The sequence below is a fragment of the Cryptomeria japonica genome, chromosome 6 (assembly GCF_030272615.1).
Source record: "Cryptomeria japonica chromosome 6, Sugi_1.0, whole genome shotgun sequence".
NCBI classification, from domain to species: domain Eukaryota; kingdom Viridiplantae; phylum Streptophyta; class Pinopsida; order Cupressales; family Cupressaceae; genus Cryptomeria; species Cryptomeria japonica.
In genome coordinates, this window is record NC_081410.1 from 429,461,302 (window position 1) to 429,488,234 (window position 26,933).

Sequence of the window (26,933 nt, forward strand, 5' to 3'; positions counted from 1 at the left end):
AGGGAAAATCGATATTAGTGGGGATTAAAAAATCCCATTAAAATCATTTAAAATGCCAGAATTTTCCCCATAGGGAAAATCGATTTCAGTGTGGACAAAAATCCTCATCCAAATTCACATAAAATGGGCCAAGGGAAAATCAACGAGTCTGGAATGAAAATTCCACTCAAAATTAAGTCATCACCCAAAATAACCCCTCTGGTGGAAAATCGACCTCAATCTGGATGAAAATCCGGACTCAAAATTATAAAATGCACTCTCAGTGGAAAATCGCTACGAGTCTGTATAAAAATCCAGACAAAATCCTCAAAAAACTTGTCACAAATTCCTAGTGGAAAAACAACCCAAGCGTGGAATGAATGCAAACATCATCAACAACCTTGTCCATACCTCCTTGGTGGAAAAACGTGGGTAGTCAGGATAAATCCTAACAAATAGACAAAATTTAAAGCTTCCAGGGGAAAAACAACACTAGTATGGAATAACAGTGGTGGAAAAATAGGGCAAGTATGGATTTCAGGGGAAATCCATGTCCAATCAGGATTTTGAGTGGGGAAAACCATGGGTAGTCAGGAATATGAGGGGAAAAGCACCTCTAGCATGGAATTTTGACCTTTAAACCCTTAGAATATGGATTTTACTCTGGAAAATGATGATTTTTCCACTCAAAATTGCTTTGAAACTTTGAAACTTAATAAAACTCAACTGGACTTAGGCAAATTCATCAAAAAATGGAGCGTAACAAAAAGAAAACTATCGGGATAAAGTGCAAAATCAACTTAAATAATTTTGTAGGAGCGAGAAAACAACTCCAAAAGGTTTGAAAACACCTTAGCACTTAAAATCACCAACAAGGACATTTAAAAACACGTTAACGCTCCAAAATGGGGGTCCTACACTTAGACAAAACTAGGATCATTAAAATATCAATTTTCATGTGCTTGATCCTATAACTTCAAAAACCCTAAACGGCACTAGACATGATCAAAACTCTGAGACTCGGGCATGAGAAACGCAAAATTGCCCACTAAGCAGCCAAAACACTAACCTAACAACGCAGAAAGCCGGAAAAGAGGGGGTCCCCGTTAACAATGGGGCGATGTGTGAAAAGGTCACAACAAGTCCCAACCAAGCCTACTTGATAGAGGGATACGAGACCAATGAACACTATAATCAACAAATGATTGAGGCTCGCCAACCATTGCATTGGCAATACCAGGGCATGCTCTTTTCCACACATCCACGAGAATAATCTTCGAAACAATATAGTGTTTCATTCAGCAAAACCAAGAGCAAAGCTATGAACATTGGGCTGGATAGTATTAGTGCTCTGATGCAATTTTTTTTAAAGAGTTATCCCATCAAGATTTGACAAGGGGCGTTATAATGACCACTTGTTTGGGAATGGCCATCACACTTTTTCATTAACTCCAATCGGGATTGACAACTTGAAAACTAACTATAAAAACCAAAAACTGACAACTTAAAAACAAATTGTTTCCAGATAAACAGTTAAAAATTATATTGAAACATGTTTTTAAGCCTTATAAATATGAGTAGACAAAGATTCAAAACTTTAGATCGTTTCCAATATTCTTTTTTATAATTCAAATATAGGACCAATCAATCTTGCAAACGAGCTGCAAACAATGATACAAATCTAGGAGAACCCAATCTCATAAATAATTTGCTCTGCAGCTGATCTACTGGTTCTTTCCAAGATTCAATTTATAATCTTGGATGGTCAGCTCCAATTCTAATTTCCCTCCTCTAGCCACCCTCTACTTAAGGTTTTAGTTGAATTCCTAGCTAGAACTGTCTCTTATATTATGATAGAATTTGAATCCAAAACCACCCAATCCAACCAATTAACTACTCTTATCACTGGCCTAGAATTTGAGAAGGAGGCCTCCCAAGCCTTAGACATTTTTAAGTAGGTGGTCTGTGTTTGTTGTTGTTGCTAGCATCAGCCTTTTGCTGGTCTTTCTATGGCTGCTGAGTTGTATTGCTTATGGATTGCAGCCAGTTTTGTTTCTTAGACCTAGGTTCTTTTATGATACTCTAATGCTTTATCTTTAACTCTTTGATGTAAGAAGTTTCAGGTCCCTTCAAAACCTGTTTTTGCTTAATCAAAAACTACTCTTATCACTGACCTTCTAAGAATCTCTATGTAAGTGTGGTGCAATGTCACCTTCCACATTAATATAATTATCCAAAAAACGGATTTTCCAGCACTGATCCAAAAGAAATTATGCTGTCCAAACCAGACATGCATGCCAATGTTTCTCCCCTTAAAGCACTCAAAGATGATGCTATATGCCATGTTCTAAAGACAAACAAAAGGACTGCCTAGTTTTAAGTGTTGTAAACATTCCATGTGTTCAAATGTAGTGATCGGTAATTAATTATGAAATTAATAGTAGGGCCTGTCCATGGAAACGGGAATCCTTCCTACAACCATACTACAAAAAAGACCGACCCATGAGAACAATCTATTGTAAATTTGAATATTTATAATCTGAAAATTTAGTTCATAGAAAGTGAGCTGCAAGCATTTAACTAATCTCTTGATGAGAAGTTGGATTTTCCCCTCCACTTGAGGAATTCAAACTGATGGATCACATATTCCTGTCGATGTGTTTCAATGAAAATTTACAGGCTTTCTTGAGAATCATCATTTGAGCATCGCTCAGAGATCAATTTTCGATCATTTTTCATAGCAAATCACCCAACCATCCAATCTAAGAATGACATTTATTCTGAAAGTGGAAAATTTTCCTTGTCAAAATTTTCTGTATCTCTATCAGAACCTTCTGTACATCATAAAAGGCACGGTACGACTATAGTACATTGAATTACAAGCATATTTATCAAAGTTGAGCTTCAGATTTTTCCACGAGTGTTCATAACAAGAAGGCGGGGATAGACAACCAAATGATGTTTACAGGCCTCTCAAATTTCCAGGCAATGTAATAACTGATAAATAATGGGTTGTTTTCACCCATTCTTAAAGTACGCTGCATATATCATTGATGCAATTGCGAACAGAATTGCTACAACATCAAATGTAAGAGCAGTTAATGCTTGATCATTCAGCTTCATGTTCTTCCCCCCAAGACGATCTACCAAGTCCGGTTTTGACTTATAAGGAACTTTTGGAGAAAGATCAAATGCCAGTTCTTGTTTAAATTTTCCTCCTACTTTACGGCCAGAAGACTCCCGTGCAAGGCTCCAATCATAGAACTGGCGTGCTTCATCCCTGCTCAACACATCATAGGCCTCCCTAAGACGCATAAATTTCATTGAAGCTGTTTCAAGTGGCAATGAAGTGCTATCTGGGTGATACTCCTTGGAGAGGCGCCTGTATGCTGCCTTGATCTCTTCTAGATCTGCATTTGGTGCCACTCCTAAAAACCTGCATTCAAGCTTCAGTTTAATTTGATAATATACTTCAACAAACCTACAAGATATTGTTCTAGCTTTACCAATGCAACGGAAACTCATCATAACCAGTGGGCATCTTCTAGTTGAATACAAAGACATCTCTTCCACAAAAATAAATAGTTATCACATTTATTCAACTGACACAAACATCTCTCTTTTATAAAAAATGGAAAACATGTATACAATGCAACTTCAATGGGAGACATGTGCAGTGCACCTTCAACACGAGACTCATGTGCAGTGCAGCTTTGACGGGAGACTTGCATACAGTGCAACTCCACTGAGATTTTAGCTGAGTCATGCCAACAAATAAGCCTAAAAATTGTAATTCCAGGAATCTAAACGTTCTTCAGGCTATGCAAATTACTGGGTCAATTCTTGAAGATTTCATTTATGTGGTCCTGGGATTGATTCCTAAACCATATTTGACTTTCTCCAAGACAAACATGACCAACTTTCAATTCAGAGAATACAATGCCAATGAATGAGGAAATGATTTTTTTTGCCTGGTTCCATTTCAAAAGTAGTCTATACTTTTCACCAAAAAAACCAAAATAAAAAATTGGGTGAGGCAGAGACTAGGTTAAGACGGAGCAACTGCCATGATGATAAATGGGTTCAAGCAACCAGAACATACTCCCAGTAATAAAGCAGGCCCACCTAAACCCACCAGGCTGAAACAACAGCCAATGGAACAGGATGAATTCTCTAGTCAGTTAAGCAGTGGTGAAACTTTTGGACATTTATCATTATGCAGCTAGGGTGATCCCTTCTGTTATTGGGTATATTCCCTGCACAAAGATTGCCTCATCTTTAGAAACCAGTGAATATCCCATACTTGAGAATTCTGCTCAGCCAAACTTTGAACTCTTACAAAATAAGCAGACCAGCGATTGAACCTTGAGCCTCACTAGCTCAAAACAAAAAATAAAATGAGGTTAGATGCTAGTTCTGCATAAGCTTTGACAAATAGACTTAGCTTAATAGTGCATTGATGGTAGGCGAGAATGATTACCAGTTTTCCTATAATGAAACAAGAACATGAATAGAACTAAGAAAGCAGGAAAACATTGTGATATCATGCATATGAAAGATTAATAATTTTCAAAACATGGCTTTTTTAAGTCCCATTGAGCATACACCTCATCAAATTTTGAAAGAAAGTGTAGACACTTCAAATCTGCTTCTGCATTTTAACTTAAAATCTTCATATCTTCGACTGCCATCATTAATCCTGTATCATTTCTTTACTAAGTATAAATTAATTAGCCCATCTTTCCTCCAAAAGCTGATTAAATAAATCATATTTATTTAACTAATTGGACTAAGCTTTTTCTATCATTAGCTGATTAAAAAAATGCATATTAATTAATAGACATGCACATTTCTCCTTTTCATCTCATTTCAAAATAAATAAAAATCCATGTCCACCTCACCACGACAAGTCAAAAATCATGCTTTTGTGTCTTGAACCTTCATTCAAATTAAGGTAATCTTGAAAATCAATCAAATGATTTTATCTCTCTCATCCACTTGCACTCACTCCAAGCCTCCACTTGTGTGCATCTCATCTCTCCATGCAAGTTAAAGCAATCCTAGCCCTTCATCACTTGATTTCATCTTATTCCTCCACTTGCATTAATCTCACCCATACACATTAACTTACCTCTAGCCCTCCAATCCAAGAGACAATCTCAAACATTCACAACCATAACCAAAAATCTATTAAAATATTCTCCTTTTAGGAAAATTTCCATATGTGGAAGTGCTTCAATGATCATAGGTACAAGCTGCTAAATTAAGAGTCTCTCTCATAAACAATGTTGCAGGGAAACGCATTTTCAACCCCCTGGGACGTGTCTCAAAGAACAAGACATGTTTCCAATACCAGAAATGTGTGAGGAGATGTCCTTGCTTGCAAGAAACACCCCACCACAGTCTCCTACCATTTCCCAAAAAAACAAAAAAACCATTAAAAGAACCAATGAAAAATTAAAAGAAAATGAATTGCAAAAAGGAAAAGGTAAAGGAATAGCGAAAAATGCAACATTTGCAAAAACAAGTAGCAGAAAAGCATCATGCAGGGTCAATTTGCAAGGATTTGAGCTGATGCGACACCACGCAGGAGCAAACACCTGTCGTTTTGCAAGGTATCTTCCATTATCTGTATATTATTCGAAGAAAAACAGTCTTGCACATGTGAAACTGAAGAGTCCTTTTGATATAACCTGAAAAAATACCTGTTAGCTTCATTTTTTCTGCAAGATTCCCATGTTATGTTTTTAATATTTAGTTAGTAAGGTCTTGTTTCATTTTGTTACACTTCATGGTTTGTTCAAAATGTGGGCACCAGAATGGTGAAGAATTTATTGCAGAGATTCAGTTTACAAATCTTGGCTATAAATTGAAGGTAGCGGAATAATATTTTTTATCTGCATTGTGGTGTGCCTCAAAATTTGTCAATGTTATTCAACGTTGCCTCAAAAAAAATCAAAAACAAGTTAACAATGGCCAGCAATTCTATCATCTCTATTGAACAGCATATTTAGTATGTATTGGGGTTATCTCTGTAATCAGTTATAATGGATAGAGAGTAAAATTGTTTACTAACCTAGCAATTGCCTTCAATTTTGGCAAATGTTGCATCTTGCTGCGAAACCTGATATTTTTTTTGTTTAGAATGTCAAGTGGGGTAAAACAAGGCTTGTAACCACCGTGGAAGTATTGTGATCATGTTCTAGGGCCAAATGGGTCACATGGAACAGCCACCGACAAATGTAAGATTTGTGAAACGTCATGGCAAGGCACTTACACGAGGCATACCTGGAAAAGGTGTTGATCCTTGTCTAAGTGAGATAGAACTATATGATGTTGTTAGGGATCAAGAAAGGGCTGACGAGAAAGTGTCTAATTTGAGCTCTCATGCTTTAATGACAAGGGCAATAGTTGCACCTCAAAATCAAAATAGAGATTCGGAAGTGGACTGTCTTCTAGAGATGTTCATATGACAACAAAAGATGTAGCAATAGAATATTCTCGCAAGAGAGTACACATTGGCACCTCAATCCGCATTGGAAGATTATTTGATGTGAAACGTCGAGAAGCGATTGATGTGACAATTGCAAGCTTCTTTTATGCAAATGGAATATCGTCTAATGTTCTTCGATCACCTTCCTACAAAGAGATTGTCCAAGCTATCAATAATAGACTTGCTTGGTATAAACCATCTGAGTATCAAAAGTTTCATACTACTCTAATTGATAAAGAAAATTTTGATTAGAGTAACAAAATGTACTAATGAAAAGAGTGTGGTGTATAGAAGGATGCAATATTGTGATAGATGGGTGGACAAATGCTAGAAATCATCCACTACTTAATATCATCATAACATGCAACAAAGGGCCTTATTATTCGAAGGCAATATATTGTTTAGGGCAAGAAAAAAAATGCAAAGTTCCTTCATAACCAACTAGGGCAGCATTGAGGAGGTGGGTGCATCACATGTAATCCAAGTGTTACAAATGCTGCCCTTATTTGTAAAGCAACAAGCATGTTGGTCTAAAGGAAGTATAAGCATATATTTTGGACACCACGTTGTGTGCATTCATTGAATAATGCACTCAAAGATCTTGTCAAGTTCCAATGGATTTCATATCTCATTGAAAAGGGCAAAAAAATACAAATATTCATATGTAACCATCACTGCACACAAGCCATTTATCGAAAATTTTCCAAGGTGGAACTTCTCAAACCTAATCATACACAATTTGCCTCTTATTAGCCGATAGGCTTTTCTAGGTGGGGAACCCCCACTGAAATTGTCTCACACCATAAAAGTTTAACGCCAAGAAACCAATTCAGCAACCTCACACCTAAAAATTTGCACACCTGTAAATTATTTTCCCGGTCATCAAACAACCGACTTGGTGCACTGCCCGATATTCACCGCTTGCAATTTGGTCTTATCTTCACTGCTGAGAAATATTTCGTCGCCTCATGCCTGCAATCTATCCTTCACCATTTGTTTGCTGCAGCTAACAGATACCACAACTTACTACAATTGTTTATTCTCACTGCATCATTTTGCTGCCATCAGCAAGGGATAACCACCATTCAAACAGCTATAAATAAGGTTGTCTGGCATTGTAAAAGTAGCAGATTTGATGACTACGTCAAATATTGTTTCAGTGAAAATCCTGCGATTGCCATCGCTGTGTTGGAGTTTTCAGCGATTGCTCCACCAAATCCTTGTTTGGCCAAGAAAAGTGTAAAGTTTATACAGGTAATCATTGCTTTGTAATTTCTTAGGTCATTTGTGTTTCTTGAGAATCATCCTCTTCTTCATCTAATCTGCCCTCTTTTAAGACTGAATCTTTGTTGATTTGCTTGTGAGCAAATACTTGAGCATCTTTTGTACTTCCCACAATTTATACATCAATAGACACGTAGACAATGTTCATCCTCAAGCTTTGATGAGCACAAACACTAGAGTGATAGTGAAGGGAAAACATATCAGAAGGGTTTGATGACAAAACTCCATAGAGCGTTGTACATGATAGAAAATGTAAACTATAGAGGCTTGATTAATTATGTTATTTTAATTTGTATAGTAATGAGAAGCCAGGATTATATGCAAGATTTTAACTAATGATTATCTGATAATACTTATTAATAAAGAGACCATATTCAATGACTCACAATGCCTCCAAATTCCAATAGAAACATTTGATGGCAAAAACTTCTTACTCCGATTCTCAATCAACAGCAGTCCATGTTCATTATTGTCTCCATAACAAATCGCATGAAACAGGGTTTATAATGAATAATAATAATGAATCAATCTCTTCTTTCCTCAGAGCCACGATCTTCCCTAGAAAGTAAGAACGGATTAAAGATTAGTTAACAGAATACTAAGGGATTATGAGCAGCATCTGATGAGGTGTGGTTGGCAAGGGACACCACTTGGCATGCGAATGGACATACACTTTCCACAAGTCACAACTTGTAGAAGGGTCACAATCCTTCAAGACCAATGGAGTGGTATAATAAGGTGGTATATAAGCTAGATCAACATTGGGAGGAAAGCAAGGAAGACATTCGATCAGATCGTGGATGGACAACCAGTAACAGCAGATTTAAGTTTAGAAACTGCAGATAGCAGACTTATAACTTGACACATAATTGGTATGCTGTATCTTACTTGGATCATATGCTTGTTTACATTTATGTTATGATATGTCTGCATCCTATTGGGAATAATAAGCCAATATATATAATATAAATTATTATATTTATTATGGTATCAATACGTATAAAGGAATATTGTCAATAAGATTTGCATTTGATAATAATAGATAGATCAGATTTATACTTAATTTCATTTATGTACATATACATTCATAATACATGAAAGACTAATATATTAATGGCCTAGTCTTTAAGCTTTCACTATTGCCTTCGAGAGGATAGGTTGGTGTGTGTAGGGAGAGGCGAAGTAATCCCTCATAAGATACGTAAGCCCAAGATGCGGTATGGACAGAGTCTTGAAACATCGAGAGAGCCTACTTGTAGACTGGTTTCCAAGTGCCCTAGGACAGTAAATCCCCGTCCTCCATTAGGGGTTAGGAAAGAAGTAAGGATGGGGCCTAAATATAATAATGATTGATTGCATTATGAATTATTAATTGTTCTCTAAGTTTTAATAATCTGACTTAAAGCATAATAATGAATAGTGATGTATGTTAAAGCATAATTTATGTAGGGGACATTACATAAATTGTTGCAATCATTATTAACATCTAAAATAATGTTTTATACCATCTGTGTTGATGTTTTTTTTCCTCTATGCCAATATGTCCTCTGCTTTGTTTAAGAGGATCCAGCATGAAGATTGATACGGAAATGGAGCTGTGCCGAGTAGGAGAAAAATCAAATTCAGACAATTGCTAACTATATATAACATGTTGGAATACATCTAAAGTTGTATATTATTTCTGAGATAGCATTGATATTGTCTTTAGTGTCCTTTCTATGAAATCTGGAATGAATATTTTTCCTCCGGGAGATAAGTTTTATCTTCGCAGAAATTGATCTACAAATCTCATTACTTGTGCGAGGTGATTACTAAGAAGCATGGACATTTTTATATTATATTTATGCTACTTGATGCGGCGTTTTGGTGGTAAGGTAAAGATTTCTTAGATTTCTGTATAATCAATTCATGAGATATTTTCATGGTAACTAGAAAGAAAGCTGTATATGATTTGTTTTTACTACCAACTCCTAAAAGGCTGTACATTTTACTTTGTAATGAATTTTGAAGTACAGATCTAAAAAAGGTTATTTTATGTTCTTCGCTTAGGCAAGCAAATAGGACCGGGATGAGTTCTCGATAAGGGTGGCAGATACCATCTGCAATTCCTCACTACTTGCTGACTTTTGTTATTAGGTTATGGGAATTTTGTGTACAAGGTAGAAGGAAACAGCCCAAAAAGCACACGGGTGAGAATAATTGTTATTACTTGCAATTGCATTGATAAGATTAATGGGTATTCATATTCTCAAAATAATTTTTTTATGGTTAAATTTTTTATTACATGGGAAATTATATACAAATATATATAATTGTTCTCAAAATAATTTTTTATGATTAAATTTTTAATTACATGGAAAATTATATAAAAATATATATAATTTATTGAATAGAAATTACTGTAATAAGTTTTATTACAAAGACGTAGACAAATAATTAGAACTAAAAATTAATGCAAAGACAAATTTAAAGCTTGTCATAGAGTATTAAAAAAATCCTTTAAAAGTGAGATAAAATAATTGGGTCTGTACGGATTTCTCTTAGACAGTTTTCGAGCAACCAATCTGATTTAAGTACCAGTGTGACTCCTCTACTGCAAGTTCACCAGTACCTGATTTGAAGCTGAATTGAAAAGGCTGTTAACTACTTATGATTTTTCCAAAGGCAAGCCTCATCAAATCGTTCGTATCATTTTTTTAATAAAGTACATATACATTCAATTATAAACATCTTGTCAAATTTATAATTATATACTATGTTACCGGGTCCTTTCCTTGCACCCCCAAGTCCTAGTCTGGTTCTTAACATCTTATTGGGTTCTGGTCCTGGTCCGGTCCTCTGTGGGTTCGGCCAAGTACCTGCCCACAGCTTGTGGGTTCTACCCAGACGAACCCAGGCAAACCCGAGCTGATTTTCACCTCCAAATGTGTCCAGCCAGCGAATTTGAATGTTTTTTATTTACTTTTTTACTTTTTATTGTAAGGTATCCATCTACAGAAGCAGTAAAAATATTGTCAAAACCATGGCATCAAAGAATAATCACCAGGTTGCTATGCTTGAAACAAAATGGAAGGTCTAATATGAATCATAAACCCTTTGCATATTCAATTTTCAATCTCTAATGTCATTAAATTTATAACTATGCATCAATCATGTTTATCATTGTTAAGGACTATGGTTTGTGTTTCCAAGTGTATCAAATGACTGCCTTCAGCACTCTATCAAGTGTGTAGGGGCAGTGATCTGTAGATAATAGTGAGAAAGGGTTAGAAGCATGTTAAAATATTAGGGCCAGTTCATTACTTTAAGGATATCTTAAGCCTTTTCCAAATTCTTGACACACTTCAAGGTCCTATAAACTCAAAAAGAAGCAGTCTTAATATGCATAAAGACCTTGTGATCAACACTGAACAAAGGCAATGTACAGATAAGCCATCAAGAGTCATAGTAAACTCAAATGATACTTGTATCAAAAGAGAGATCATAATGTTCTATGAAGAGTATCCTATGTATCACAATGTTCTAAGAAGAGCCATGGATATAACAGTCATCAAGTTGTTATCTATGCAATGTCATTCATAGTATATTGAAACTACAGTCTATAGAGCTCATAATCACAAATGGTTTTCATGTCAAGTATACCCAATTCAAATGACCTACAGGAAGATAGTCATCTAATATGGATGATGATGATGATATTTTTGATGACGCGTGTGATATTTGATTAGTGATCAATGATGGCTGATTGTTGACACTTGACATCATTATTTTTTAACTTTAAAGTTTAATATATATCATGGCATTCAAGTTTAACTAATATTTGACTATTAATATGGTGGTGTATTTTGCTATGTTATTTGACTATAAATATGGTGTCGTATTTTGAACATAATTACTGCTGCACATATGTATAGATTTCTGATTTTTATATGTTTTTGTATGGAGGAACCCAAAACGAACCCAGCCCCCCCAAAACAATTTTGCCCAATCCCACAAACTGAACCCTCGAACCCAAACCCGAGCCCGAACCGAAACCAGCATCTTAGATTATATAAATTGATCAGCTCTATTCGCTTCTCTAATAATAATGAATGTGACAACAACCTTTTCATTTCAAATGGAGAAGCCTCATCAAATGGTTTGTATCATTTTTTTAATAGAGTATTTATACATTCAATTATAAACATCTTGTCCAATTTATAAATATATAAATTGATCAACTCTCTCTATTCACTACTCTAATAATAATGAATGTGACAACAACCTTTTCATCTCAAATAGTTCATCTATATCTTACTATCAGCGTAACTATTGCTCCTCCTCTTGGTGCAAATGCTAGTTTTATTCTTATTAAGCGTCTTTGTGAACTCAAAGGAGATTTGTGTTCCACAGTAGTTAGTGATGCATGGGCAGCTTGAAGACAATCTACATCAAATACTACAATTCGGGTAAGAGGTTTGGTCCTTGATGACCATTATTGGAATGATGTTAAATTGTTGTAGACTTTATTAAACCCATATCAAAGGCGATCAAATTTGTAGATTTAGAGAAGCCATGGGGAGAAATTTATGAAGAAACAGATTCTATATGTGAAAGAATTAAGAAAATAGCAAACGCAAGAGATCTTTCTCTCTATCCTTTGATAGAACAAAAGTACATGGATGATGGAGCAAACTTAACACGCCCCTTCATTGTGTTGCCTATACCTTAAATCCTAAAAGCTATGATATACAAGTGACTAATAAGAGGACTTCTATTCAAGATAGAGAGGTAATGAAGGGGTTTTGGGCTACAAAACAAAAATATTATGGCCAAGATGAGGATGCTTCAATTGTGAGGACTCAATGGAATAAGTTTTCACATTAGCATAGTGATTTTTCTTCTATTGAAGCTTTATAAAATATGCATGCAAAGAAAGACCCTATAGAGTGGTGGTGGAACCATGGGGGTGAAAGCCCTGAATTGCAATCATTTGCAATAAGATTGCTCTCACAAGTATCTAGCTCTTCATCTTATGAGAAAAATTGGAGTACTTATGGTTTTAGTCATTCATTGAAGAGGAACTAATTAGGGTTAAAGAGAGCGGAGAACCTGGTGTACATTCATAGCTCAATTCGCTTTCTCTCTCTCGTGTAGAGCCTGGGTACCAGGATAGTCCTTCAGAAAAGTGGGACCAGTTGACGTGCTTTTTATGACAGTGCCTAATACAGAATAAAGTTGCCTAACGATCACTTCACTCTCTCTTGATCAAAATACGATTGTATGCTAAGATTGCAATAAGTTCAAACAATCGACTCCAAGGTTCCTTTATGCTACAAACGTGACTCAGTTGGCTAATGTGATTGTTGGTAATCCAAGGGGGCTTACATTTGAGTCATTCTTTCACTTCTTTGTTGTGGCTGGAACTTCATCATCGGATATGGCAATTTTGCAATGCTTCTACTTCGAAAAAACTGAACTGGAATGAACTGAAATTTAAAAAGTAAAGGGTTAGAAGGATCTAAATCTACTCCTAAGGGCAATGATATTAATAGATAATGCTTTAGTGGACAAATCCCAAAATAATCAAGTTCTGCTTTGCCAAGATTAACTACAACTCCACAAGAACTGGTGCAATCTTCCAAGGATGTTAAAAGATTTTCATATCGAGAAAGTGCATTTGAATACCCTAAACAGCGCAATCCAAACGACTATCCACAATCGAACTCCACACAAATTTAGTGGCTCGGGCTAACTTTACACTGCAACTTATAATCAACAAGATGCAAAAAGTATGAACCATGGAAATTCATCAAACACCATTATATTCTCCATTGAAATCAAAGCACTACTCTACTTCTACTCTAAGTGAGGAAAGTGAAACCATGCAAGTTTTGAAAAAATAACTTAAGTGGACAGTGGACACCATTTGAGAACAATGTTTCATTGCTATTATCTCAATAACTTATCACAACAATTTCATACAAATCTCCCTCCTTTACAAATGAGGGGGGTCACCCCATTATATAGGCTTCAAGCCTTGGCTACATGCAAAACCCTAATTAGGGTTTCTCCCTAAAAGATCCCCCACACATGATGCAACAAGGTGGGAATCAACAATAAATGCCCATTATGCCCATATACAATTAATTCCATCCCATTACAATTAGTATCCAAAATGCATTAAATGCACCAATCTTCACTAAATTCGCCCAACATGCACTGAATATTCCTCCATGCAACAATCGCCTCATTATGTCATAATTGCACCATCATCTCCACACGCGACGGCTGCATGCAAAAAGAATCTGCCATAATGCCTTAAATGTGACGGTTGCATGCAAAAAGATGATCCATTGGTTCAACATGCATTGACCCAGTTGCCACTTGGCGAAAAATCCTTGGAGAGAAACTTTCATCTCGGAAGAATTTTCTTGAAATTTTGAACTTTCATTGTCTTGGAGAAGATTTTTTTCATCAATTTTGCACTTTTCCTTTTTTTTAGGAATTTTTTCGAATTTGAGTTCCGAAATCCAGGAGAGAGAGAATTCTCTCCCTTGACCAATTTTTTTACCTTGCCTTGAAATTTCTTCATTCTGGGCGAATTTTCTTCTCTAAGAAAGAATTTTGAAATTTCTTCCTTGACGGATTTCCACGCTTCTCTTCCAATGTCAATTTCATGTTGTGGAGGAATTCTTCATCTGGAAATAAATTTCTTCCTTACCCCTGTCCAACACTTCATCTCCAACTTGGGCGCTAAAAACACATGGTGAAAAAATTTTGCTTGAGGAAAAATCCGCCATAGCCTTCATTTGGTACCCATTCTTGACCTTGATTCTACTTTACCCCAAAGGAAGGAATTTCTTCAATCCTTAGCCAAATTTCACATTTTCTAAGAATTTTGTCCTAAAGGAAGGAATTTCCAACACTTAGTCAATTTCTCACTTTCCTGGAATTCTATCCTAAACTAAGGAATTTCCAACGCTTAGTCAATTTTTTCACTTTCCTACAATTTTGTCCTCAAGGAAGGAATTTCCAACACTTGGTCAATTTTTTCACTTTTTTCCAAGAATTCTATTAGTCAATTTTCACTTTTTTCCAAGAATTCTATTAGTCAATTTTTTCACTTTTTTCCAAGAACTCTATTAGTCAATTTTTTCACTTTTTCCCAAGAATTCTATCCTGAAGGAAATTTTTTATCAATTTTCCACATTTCCTATTTTTTAGGATTTTTTTCAAATTTGAGTTCCGGGGTCCAGGAGAGAGAAAATTATCTCCCTTAACCAATTTTGTCATCACCTTGAAGTTTGGACAAATTTTCATGCCTAAAAGAGGATTTTTTGAAATCTTTCCCAAAGGGATTTTCCTTTCTCATTCTTATCCTTACTTCAAATTTCCATGCCTTGGAATTCAACCTTCAATCTTGGGCACTGGAATGACCTTGTGGAGGAATTTTCTTTGGAAGAAAAATTCCTTCCCTTCCTTACTTTTGGCACCTCGATGCACACTTGGGTGGAATTTCTATGTCGTGGAGGATTTCTATGCCTTGGACAAAATTCCATCATCCCTATGTTTGGCGCCCAACCTCAAACCTGGGCGAAAATTTCATGTTGTGGAGGAATGTGACAGCGTTGACTTTTCCAATGACACCTTGGTTTTGGCGCCCAAGCACCTAACTGGGCGGATTTTAAGCATGATGGAGGAATTTTGGGTGTTGCATTTTAACCATTTTGGTGCCCAACTGCCAGCTTAGGCGGAATTTTAGCAAGGTGAAGGAAAAGTCGCCATGGAGGAAAATTCCTCCATGGCCTCATTTCGGCGCCCACATGCATGTTTGGGCAAAGATTTGGCAGGGTGAAGGAAAATATACCCTCAATCTAGCACCCACCTTCTTTGAAAGCCATTTACTACCTTAGGAATTCATCCTTCTCGACTTAGCCACTTGTTGTGACGTTTTCACACATCGCCCCATTACAAATGGGGACCCCTGTTCTTTTTTGCTTTCTAGGGTTTGTTTTCTTGGTCTTTTAGGGTTTTTTCGATTAGCCTTTGCATTCTGAGTGTCGCCAAGGGGATCGCCTGGATAGCAGGTTCTGCTTGAGTGAGGTCAAGTTGGTAAGTGCTGAAGTCTGAAAGTCCTGATCCTGAAATTTGACTAAGTCTGGAAACTGAAAAACCTCCAAAAACTAGATTTTGCAATATAACTCCTGGAGGTCTGAAACCACTCTCAAACATCCTGAAAGTATATATGGAATATAACTTAAAGTATAAGTGACATTTCTTATACTTAAATGTTATATTCCATAAAATTATCCTGTCGGAGAGTTCAAAAAAGTCAAATTTCGCTCCTGACCCTTGCTGAGGTTCCATAGCGAAATTCATTATAAACCCACATTGTTTGAGCTTGAAACCTTTTTCCTAGCCTTCAAAACGATCTTGCCTTGCCTTGTGAAGTGATTTGAAACTTGAGGATGGAGCAGTTTAGCCTAGATTGTGAAATTCGCTCCTGACCCTTGCTGAGGGTCCAGAGCGAAAATATTATTTGAGCCTATTTGTCACTAATTTTGGCTAAACTTTTATGTGCAGGGTCTCCTGGAAGGAAGGTTGAACATCATTCAAAGGTTTGGACGCTTGAAAATTGATGAATTTTGGGCAACAAAAGCAAATTCACTCCTGACCCTTGCTGAGGGCCCAGAGCGAAATTCTCCATGAAGGTCATCTTTAGCATTGTTGTGGTCAAGTTGAGGTATCAAAGGCAGGATGAGTAGTGAAATGAACATGATGAAGCCCTCAAACTCGTTTGAAGATCAAGAGATGAAGGATTTTTGCCTAGGAAGGACAAAATTGCTCCTGACCCTCTCTGAGGGTCCAGGGCGAATTTCTTGTGGACATACTATTTTACCCCTTGTTGGACATAAAAACCTATTCATAACACAAAACAAGGTGAAGTCTTCCCTAGCAAAGAAGTTTCAAAGAAAAGGGTGGAGAATTTCGATCTAAATGGCAAAAAAGGCGCTCCTGACCCTCACTGAAGGTCCAAAGCGATTTTCTTGAAAGACACATTATTTTATCACTTGTTGGGCTTAAAGATTTATTCATAGCATGAAAAAGGAAAGTTCTTCCTTATCAAAGTGATTTCAAAGGGAAAGGTGAGAGAAAATAGCTTAAATTTGCAAAAGCGCTCCTGACCCTCACTGAAGGTCCGGAGCTAGATTCTAAAAGTATAATTTCTTGCAAGGACAAAACAAGTTTTGTGATTAAAATAAATGGAAGAGGGTGTGTTCTATCCGTTGAAGATAATTTGGAGAAACAACAAGGCATGTACAAGCTTAAATTTGCAAAAGCGCTCCTAACCCTCACTGAAGGCCCAGAGCGATTTTTGCAAAAAACTACAACTTTTCTTCAAAATTGTGCTAAGGCAAGGATGAGATAAGGCAAAAGGACCCCAAGAAACTTGATGAATATTATATTGCCTTTGAAAATTGAGGATTTTAGTCACAAAATAAAAAATCGCTCCTGACCTTTGCTAAGGGTACAGGGCGAGAAACTTCAAAATCATACTTTTTCCTCAAAATTTGATAAAACCAAGTTTGCGAGTCAGTGAGAAGACCTAGTTGGAATGTCTTGAAGAGGTTTTGGACGTTGAAAAATGCTAATCTTGAGCAAAAATTGAAAAATCGCTTCTGGCCTTCACCAAGGGCCCAGGGCGAAATTTGTGATATCCTTCATTTTCTACATTGCTTGAGCATTGAAATTCTTAACGAATTCACCAAATTTGCTAATTTTGAGCCCTTTGGAGATTTTGAATCAAATTCACATTAAATTAAGGCATTTTGAATTTAATAAATTAATTTTTAAGCCTTGAAATTAATAAAAAAATCCCTTGGAGGCATCTGAAATTAATTTTGGAATTAAAAAAATTAAAAGTTGAGCGCACAAGGCATTATTTTGCCTTTATTTGACAAGTTGGCCTAATCCTTTTGAGGTTTTATTTATTATTTCACCTTTTATTTGCTAGGTCGGCCTCATGGGTAAGTGGAAGGTGAGCGCTCTATATATTGGAGGAGTGTTGCTTCACATTTCAAATCATTCAATCATTCCTTTAAGTGCGAAATTGGAGAGCAAATTGGAGGTGCGAAATATAGCTTGTTTGGAGCGAATTTCTACTAAGTGTTGAAGACTAAGGAGGGCGAAATTCTTTTGAAGACTAATGGAGGCGTAATTCATCCAAAGGAGGACTATAAACTAAGCCTTGTCCAACAAAATCCGGTCTTCTTCCTTCATTTTTCAAGGTTTTGTACTTAAATACTCAAGGGAAGGTATGAAGAATCATTTTTGAAGTTCTTATTCAAGACTTATTGTGATCCCATTGCAATTTTGTAAAGTAAAAGTCTCGAAGATCCAAATTCCATTCATTAATAATTTGAAAGTGTGTAATTCTTGATTTATCATGACTTTTTTCAAATTAATATCTTAAGTTTTACCTTTGAAAGGTCTTAATTTTCATGCTTTAAGGTTTGATGCTCAAAAGACTAACTTTAACATTTTGTGTACGCATCAAATGGAGATCCTAGAGTTGGAAAATCAAGCCAGATCAAAGACGGTCTCCTCCAAGAAGATCAAGCAAGGATAAGGGCGACCTCCTCCAGTCAAGCATCGACAAGGACGGCCTTCTTCGATCCGGCATCATCAGGAATAACTTCTTCCAATCCAGCATTCCAAGGCGAGATACATCATCATCCTGCAAATCAAAGACAAAAGAAGTCAGAGCAAAGGGTTCGTTGAAGAAGCAGATAGTTCCAGAAGAGTTAATTAAAGCTAATTTCTCAACATTACCAAATTGGCATCAACCGAGTGTCAGACGAGGTGGCATCCCAGTCATCACTTCTCCAGTTAGATTGATCCACCTTAGCATGTCCAGATTCAATGTACAACTCATGGGAGATGGCACAAACTTCGATGTACCTACCCCAGCTATTCATTGGTGGAATTTTCCAGAGATGACATGTGTCCAAGCAATACAATTATTTCATTGGTCAACATTAAATTTTTTGTAACAAACCCTAATTAGGGTTTTCATTGTTGAATCTCGGCCATTGATCTCAAATTGATCTTAGCCATCGAATTGTATTAAGGGCACTATATAAGCCCCGGCTCTTCATTTGTAAAGGATATAGGAAATAGAGTTAGAAAGAAGTTAGTGAATAGAGAGTAGTTAGAAGGTGATTAGCTAGTTGATAGAATAGCAATTAGAGTAGAGTAGAGAGAGAAAGCAAAGATTGTTGCCAAGATGTTGTTGTAAAAGACTTGTAACTTCATTGAAGAAATGGTGAAATTTATGGGTCAATTCGACAATTTGCATGGTCTCTATACTTCTCATATTTGATTTCATGTTATTAGATGAGTGGAAGAAATGTGCTTGATTGATGGTGAAATTCGTATATCCATACTACTAGCAGTTTGTTGATTGCAGACTTGCCTTGTGTAGTCAACTGGAACCATTCAGCTTAAGCTTAACTTCAATTGTCGCTTCTTCATTGATATGCATTGGCCTGATGGTGTCTATGCCTGTAGTGATGATTTGAACATCATAAAGCTTTTCTTCGAAGATCGCACTAATCTTGTGGAGATGGTCTTGGGATGTCAAAACAAGACCTAGTTAGAATTTCATCAAAGATCATTCATTGCTCTTACATTCTTAGTGTTAGGATTAGATCCTTTCCTCACCCTCATCTTTTTTCCTTTTTTTTCAAATCAAAGTTAGTAAGACTTGTGATTCCAGCAAATCAAATGTTCAGTCATCAAGTGTAAGTCCCCTTGTGATTCCAGCAAATCACATCATACTACAGAGAGCTTATCCACACGTAGAGATCCTACAGCAAAGAACCTTGAAGTCACCCTGATTGATCCTTTTCGCGATATCTTCAGCATTCAAAGACTTTATTCAAGAGAGGATAAGGTACCTTTAGGTATTTTATTCTGTGTTTGATTGTGTACAAAATACACGTCAACACCACTTTGACCATTTCCGAACTGGGATGCCATTTTGGATTGAAGTGATTTTCTCTGCCTTAGGAGATTTTCAATGCTTTCCACTTTTGGAATGGGAACCCATACTTAACCTTTTTTTTATCAGTAGCCTGCTTTTCCAACTTTCTGGATTTAGACGATTCTTCAGGAATGTTCAGTCTTCAGTGTCTACCTGTGAAGAACCTACCAAAAATAGACCTTCCCAAAATATTAAGTGTTTCAAAATGTTAGGATTAGGGCAAAACTAGACACAGAGACACTTACTAAAAATAGAAACTTACTAAAAATTGAAACTACTAAAAATAGTATGTTTGATTTTTGGCAAAATTAGACCAATCCGAGAGGCAATGAAATCCCTAAAAATAGGAACTTTCCAAAAATAGAAAGTTGCTCAAAATTCAATCAAATTTCACTGGCGGGTTCCTTAAAGGGTCCTGATTCCAATGTAATATTCAGTTTTTCCAAAACCCTAAAGGAAAGGCCTCAAATCCAAGTCTGGAGGGCAAAACCCTGAAATGGACAAAACAGGCTCCAAACTTGGCCAAATTTACTCAAACGAGTTGCAGACTTGATCAAATTGACCCCCAAACACTTGCAAACCAAGAGGACAGACGAGACTGTCGCGAAAAGACACAAAAAACCAAAACCAAAAGACCAAGAGGACCTTAAAAAGTAGGGGTCCCCATTTGCAATGGGGCGATGTGTGAAAACGTCACAACAGAACCAAGTTTCACCTAATGGAGAAGTTACAGCCTTGATGAATGAAGTGATTGAAGCAAATGGCCTCAGTGATTTACCCCAATTCTACTACCAACAGAGGAACCTGAGCTTGAGAGTGATCAGTCTTTGGAGAGCATCATAGCTGAGGACCTAGAAAAATGGATGACATAGAAGTGTAAACAATAGATTTCTGAAAAAAAAAATTGTATGCTATCAACATTTCTGAATTTCAATATGTAATGTCAAATATGTAGTATGAAATCTTTAACTCTTTGACATTTGTGTGTTTAAACTTTAAAGTTAATGTTAAACTTTACCAGTATTCTTATTTGAAAGTTCAATGTCATGATATTTTTAGCTTTAAGTAGTGTAAGGTGGTGAAATAGGGATTCACTAGTTCAACAATGCAAACAAAGAATAAACCTATTTCACCAGGCCACTTACATTAAAAGGAGATTGGAATCAATAGATTCACTCCCTAGGGGATGAATACTGATTGATTTCAGATGGCTCCCTTTGTGGGGATTGAATTGGATACCGATATATAAAAATGAACCCAAGATCTACGCTAAAGATGGAAAATCGACATAATAAACATAAACAGGTAATTGCAGATCAAATATGAAGTTGTAATCACAGAGCAAAGATGAGGAAGGTGATCAAAACCTGTGACTAGAAACTAGGCCTGAAAACTCAGGACAAAGTAGCTCCAAGCAAATCTGTCTCGAGAATGTCAGATGCTGACAAAATAAACTGTTCCAGAACCAGAATGCTGCTCAGAATCTACCCCAGAAGTTTCACGGGAAATTCATCGGACACTATAGCTTGGAGCGAATCTATTCTCTGCTTTTTGCGCCTGCAGAAGCTGGATCTAATTGTCTCTATCTATAATGTCTGATTTCATATTTACAGCTCTTGTACCTATCATCTACACACAGAAAGAGAAGAAAGATATTGGGAATAGGGGTTTGCCTAAGTCAAACCCCAGGTTTGGAATTAACCCTTGAAATGAATTGAAATACTAAAGTAAAATGTTGAATGATATACCTCAAATATGCTGGAGATGATTGTAGGTTGATGATGCAATGCTCTTTGAATGTGATCACAAGTGTTAATGTAATAATATGGCATGACAAGACAAGACATGAATGACCTAATCAAACAAACATGCTTGCATGAAGATTGATGTAATTTGATGCTCCGTGATGTAAAGATTTTGAAGAATGCTTTAAGGATATGGTGGGATGAAATGTCGCCTTGATCTTCTATGAATGCTTAAGGATTGAAGTGCTTGATAACGAATGCTTGTGATGATGAATTGTGGATTGATTGTAGATGTGAAAATGAATTAGAAGAATGCTCTTATATAGAGTTTTCAAGGTATTTTCCCGACTAGGCTGACCTCCAACAATCAAATTGAGACATTGTGTTCCAAAACCAACGGGCGAGAAATGTGCACCAACAAATTCGAACTTGGGCACGGTTTGGGAGGACAATGGTGCCCCGAGCGCCACTGTCTAGGACAGGGTGCCCCAAGCACCACTGTCCACCCAAAAGAGAATGAGCAAGCTGGAAAGGGTGTGCACATAGCCCAAGATGAGGTTTGAACCACCATGTGAACAAATGCCATCAATTTCGAGGTAAAAAGCCGAAAATAGGCTTGGATGAGAGCAAAAATGGGTCACAGTAAGGCAAGGGCACAAAAAGTGGTGTAGATAGTAAAAGGTTACAATTTACGACGCTACAAATAGCAAATTTATTAATTATCATATTATAAAAAAAATTAAAATGGTGTCTCCAAGTACCCTCTCCTATTTTTCAAAAACGGACATACAGTTACTAGTACCAATCTCCTGGCAAGCTTGCTCATAAACAACCAAGATTTCATACTTATAAACCTTTTATCCACATCCAAGAGTTCATCCAAGCATTCAATGATCATAGGCACATGCTAACATACTGGGAATCTCTCATGAGTAGCCTACATTTCATACCTATTAACCCTTTACCCACATCCAAGAGTTCATCCAAGCATCAAGGAGTAATGCTTGAGTTTCTTTGAGCTTTTGTTGCTTGTTTACCTTCTTTGCTCTATCAAAGGTGCTAAGTTTAATCTAGAGTAGGTGTTTGTTTCGTGTTCATTTGATGGTACGTAAGACTCTACATCAAAGATCTTTATGCTCTCCTCCCATTTCTACCTGTATCCATGGTGTATGTCTCTGGTGTTTCTCCTTGCCTCCATGGTAATATGTTTAACAAGGATTGGCCAGGCCTGGTTTTCTCTTCGTTAATGTTACCTTGGTGTAATTGGATTAGTAAATGTTGGCAACGCCTAGTTAACACTTCGCTAGTATGACAGTGGTGTACGTGGATTAGCAAGAAGATCGAAAGCTATGAAGTACACACAGAACCTAGAATGTCAACGTGACTTTAATAAGAAGTCTTGTCATTTTCTTTTCTTTCAGATGAATTGATGGAATTGAAAATATCAAAGTGCCTTTATGAACAAGGTTTCAATTGCAAATCATGAAAATTGTTTAAATTGCAAATTTATAAAAAGGCCAGGGTTTCCATACAGAGGCCAAAAAAGGAAATCCAGGGTTTCACAGCCAAATTACCTTAATCAGGTTTCTAACAATTAAAATAAGTAATGGAATCCGTGGCATGCTGTTATATTGTCTAGTTGCATAGTCTTAAGACATGGGCTTCTGCTTTGGGCATCCTCTTAATTTTCTTTGCATACTTGACAAAACCCTTGCATCAATCCATGCTAAATTCAATAATGCATTTTAAATTAAATTTCAAAACTTACTGATAATGTGAATTTTCCGCCTCTAATAAAAGGTCGCTTAAAGAATCCCCAAACTTGACTTCCTTTGAATCCCCTGAGTTATTGTCATCTACACCAATCCAGCCCTCATCAGGATTATCCCAATGAATACGGGTATCAACTTTTTTCTTTTTCTTTCCAAAAGTTTCATTTTCTGCCCCCGTGTAAGAATCCTTCTCTGCCGAATTCGCAAAAACTACAAATTTGAATCGCCTCGAATTCGAGTCAAACTTGCTCAACCCAACTGAAGATTGCAGGAATTCAAACTTGTAATAATTATGAGAACTTGACAGAATTGACAGTGATGGCAAGCCAACCACAGCCATAGCCATCACTAGTTTATTATTGGACGGAAAACGGTTTTTGTTTTCCGTTAAGCTAGACTGTTATCGCCCTAGTTGCAGAAGAAGGAAATCGAGGGAAACAATTTGAATTCACTGCCACAAACAGAAAATCCTGCTACAAATAAATTATACATAAATATAAATGTAAGCGGAGCGGAGGTTGTAGATGTTGGGGTTCTTTTCGACCCATTTTGCGTGGTTGCTAGCTCTGCTCTCAGTTCATTAACAAAAAGACACATTATCTTAAGCTCAATGGGAGAATTTTTTTTTAAGCTTTTTGGTTGTTTTTGTTTTCACTAATAATCGCACAAAATACTAGGATGGGTAGATGTGGAAGGAGGATAGTGTAGGGAAATAAATTGATATAAAATAGCAAATTGTAATTAGATTTACATAAAAAATTGAGGTGATGAATATATATGAAATTGAGAAGGTAAGAGGTTTAGGTTTGTTTTGTTATAAGGGATTTGATATTAAATAAATTATGTTTACATTGTTATAGATATATTCTTAATGTCTTATTTGCTCGTGGATGGGATTAAGTGCAACATGATTCTATTTGTGTAATTTTGTCATATGCGCCTATTGACTTCAAGAACTTGTCTACCAGTACTTTGTTATGTATAGATTTATCAAAGTCATTTATTTTGAAAATGAATGATCTCATGTGTTGATCATGGTGATAGTTCAAACCTATTACATGGCATGGTTATTGTTTATAATTCGGAAAGGGAAACAATAGATTAATTACTATTAATGTGAGGTGTTGAATTATTACAAAACCCAAATATTGTTCTACCTATAATATGATAAATTCAACCAAAGTGCTTGTATTTCCTCATTTGTATTCAAATGGAAGTGTGTGCAAGTTGAACCAAAGTTCCTCCAACTAAATGTACATTGCTTGAGATTGATGGAATTTGTACTCTATTTGTGGACAAGTTTGAAATATCTTATCTATATGTTGCTTTAAAGAATTGCATATACAATTGCCCTAGGGAGTTGTGAAATTTAAAAGCTATAATTAGGGTAATTTTTTAATCCAAAAATAATATAAAGCTTTATTATGTTTGAATTTTTGTGATAGTTGTGGTTTCATTTAGTAATTAAACTTGATCATAAAACCCTAGAAAACCCTGTGTTATTATAATTGTGCATTAATGAACCCAGAAACAATTACAATCCAAATTTCAAAATCTTTCATCCCTTAGGTAGCTAAGAAGTAAAAACAATCTACGAGAATTCCACTAAGTTTTGTGAGGATTTCAAAGGTGAATCAAACTCATGAAGCCTTAAAGGAATTTATTCTTGAAATTATAACATAATTTAAATAACTTCAATACTCACTAATTGGTGATATATGCTCCTTCAATCTTTAGAAACAAATAGAAACCTGTCAATCATTAAACATATTATTATTTAATAAAAATTGATTTAAATAATAATTTATTTAAGTAACACCTTGATTTGGCATCGGGATGTCCTAATAATAGTTGGGTCCCCTTGTGGGCTTGGCTATAAAAAAAAAAATTGTTTCAGGGCAACTGGCCCTTTGAATGCTATGAAACCACGATTGCATACACTCTGGCCCCGAGAGATGGAATGGTTCATTATTTAAAACTTGTGTTTGACATCTTTGCTTAGTGCTCAAAACAAGCTAAGTAGCCTCCAGAACTGACTTGAAAATTTGATCAAACACTCTCCCTGAGCCCCAAAAACTGACAAACATGTTGATCATTGTTATGAGATCATACTACCATTTGGATTTGCATGACAATGCCCAAGGTGAAAAATATTAACACTCAAAGTTGTTACTTGAGCATTTTCTGAAACTAGACATGCAAAACCCTTCTAAACATCACCAAATCACTACTTTGAAAAAATATTGAACCTTTCTTTTAGAAGTCGCCACTGGGGTAATTGGTTTATTTAGATACAAAGAGGACGTGTTCCAAGAAGATTTTCCTAAATCCATCAAATATGCAAAATATTAATGGTCAAAGTTGACCTCTCTAAAACTTCATGGAAATGTTGATGTCATATCTCTATAAAATGGGATTTCTTTTGACCTCAAAAAAATATCAAACTAAATGTTGGGGTGATACAACCAAGCGAGGGAGTACATGAATATCCAAAGAATCATGGGGTCCAATCCATTTGATATTCAGGTCATTTGGTCATGAAATATTAATCAAGATGTATCTGGTCACTCTAGCAAATTTAACAATATTCAGACAATAAATCTTAGTAATATGCATTTGCTTATAACTTGGGAAAAATATCAAACGAAGTCTTGGGGCTGTAAAAACTAACACAGGGGTACATTAAGATGTGGAAAATTGCTAGCACCAATACTTTTTCCATGACATTCAACTGGTATAAAAAACCCACTCTCTGAAAATAACTACTCTAGCAAATTTAACATTGTGTAGACAACAAACTTTCCAAGAACCCTCCAACTTAGTATTTTTAAATCTCATCAAACTTGATTCTAGGAAGCTAAAAATGGACATGAGAAATCTATAATAATAGGTAAACAAGATCCCAAAATGATTACTCGTGATTAGCAGAGGGTGTCAAGTTATTAACCCTCGAAATGGGCTACTTGGGAAAAATTTGCAAGGGTATTTATGAGTATTACAATCAGTTTCCTTATCATGGGCCCTTCAAATTTCTCTAGATTTTGAAGGTCCCAACACATTGAAAATAAAATATTTCATTGGTTCTCCAGTCAAGGCTATGCACATTACATGATGTTGTGACATCATTTTTCATTCATCGTCTTGGTTTTTGATTGGTGGATTTCTTGATTTTTGAGCAGAGTTTATAATTTTTTTGCAAATATTTCTTTGAAATCTGAGTAGGGTTTGCTTGAGTTCAATTGTGGTAGGCCCGTGTTTTATTTTGAGCTTTTCTTTATGATTATTATCCCACACTAACAATGATATTCCATTGTTGGCACTTTATATAGCATCGTCCTTCCCTACATTGTGTGGTGTGGACTTTATGTGGCTTGGAGCTTAAGGAGGATATGTAAGGGCTTGGAGCTTATGGTGTGGGTATCTCACCACTAATTCGTATATAGAAATCTTCTCAGCCCAAAGGGGTCCTTTTTTTATTCTATGTCTTGACATGGTCATATTGAGGAATGAGGGCTAATGTGAATTAAGCACCCTGGTGCCTCCAAAAGTGCCTAGGTCTTTTTATGCATAAATTTTACAAACAAAGGCCATTTTTCACAATCCAGATATAGACAAAAAGGTCTTTTAGTCAA

At 36.1% G+C, this 26,933-nt stretch overlaps 1 protein-coding gene across 1 annotated transcript; it reads right to left on the reverse strand.

The window, feature by feature from the left end:
• Positions 1–2,601: 2,601 nt before the first annotated feature.
• On the reverse strand, positions 2,602–23,891 carry LOC131044157 (NAD(P)H-quinone oxidoreductase subunit T, chloroplastic). Its single transcript, XM_057977426.2, has 2 exons — positions 23,298–23,891; positions 2,602–3,415 (listed from the first exon to the last, which is right to left on the reverse strand). The coding sequence occupies exons 1-2, from the start codon at positions 23,645–23,647 to the stop codon at positions 2,998–3,000; spliced, it is 768 nt and encodes a 255-aa protein (XP_057833409.1). The 5' UTR covers positions 23,648–23,891; the 3' UTR covers positions 2,602–2,997.
• Between the last annotated feature and the right edge of the window lie 3,042 nt (positions 23,892–26,933).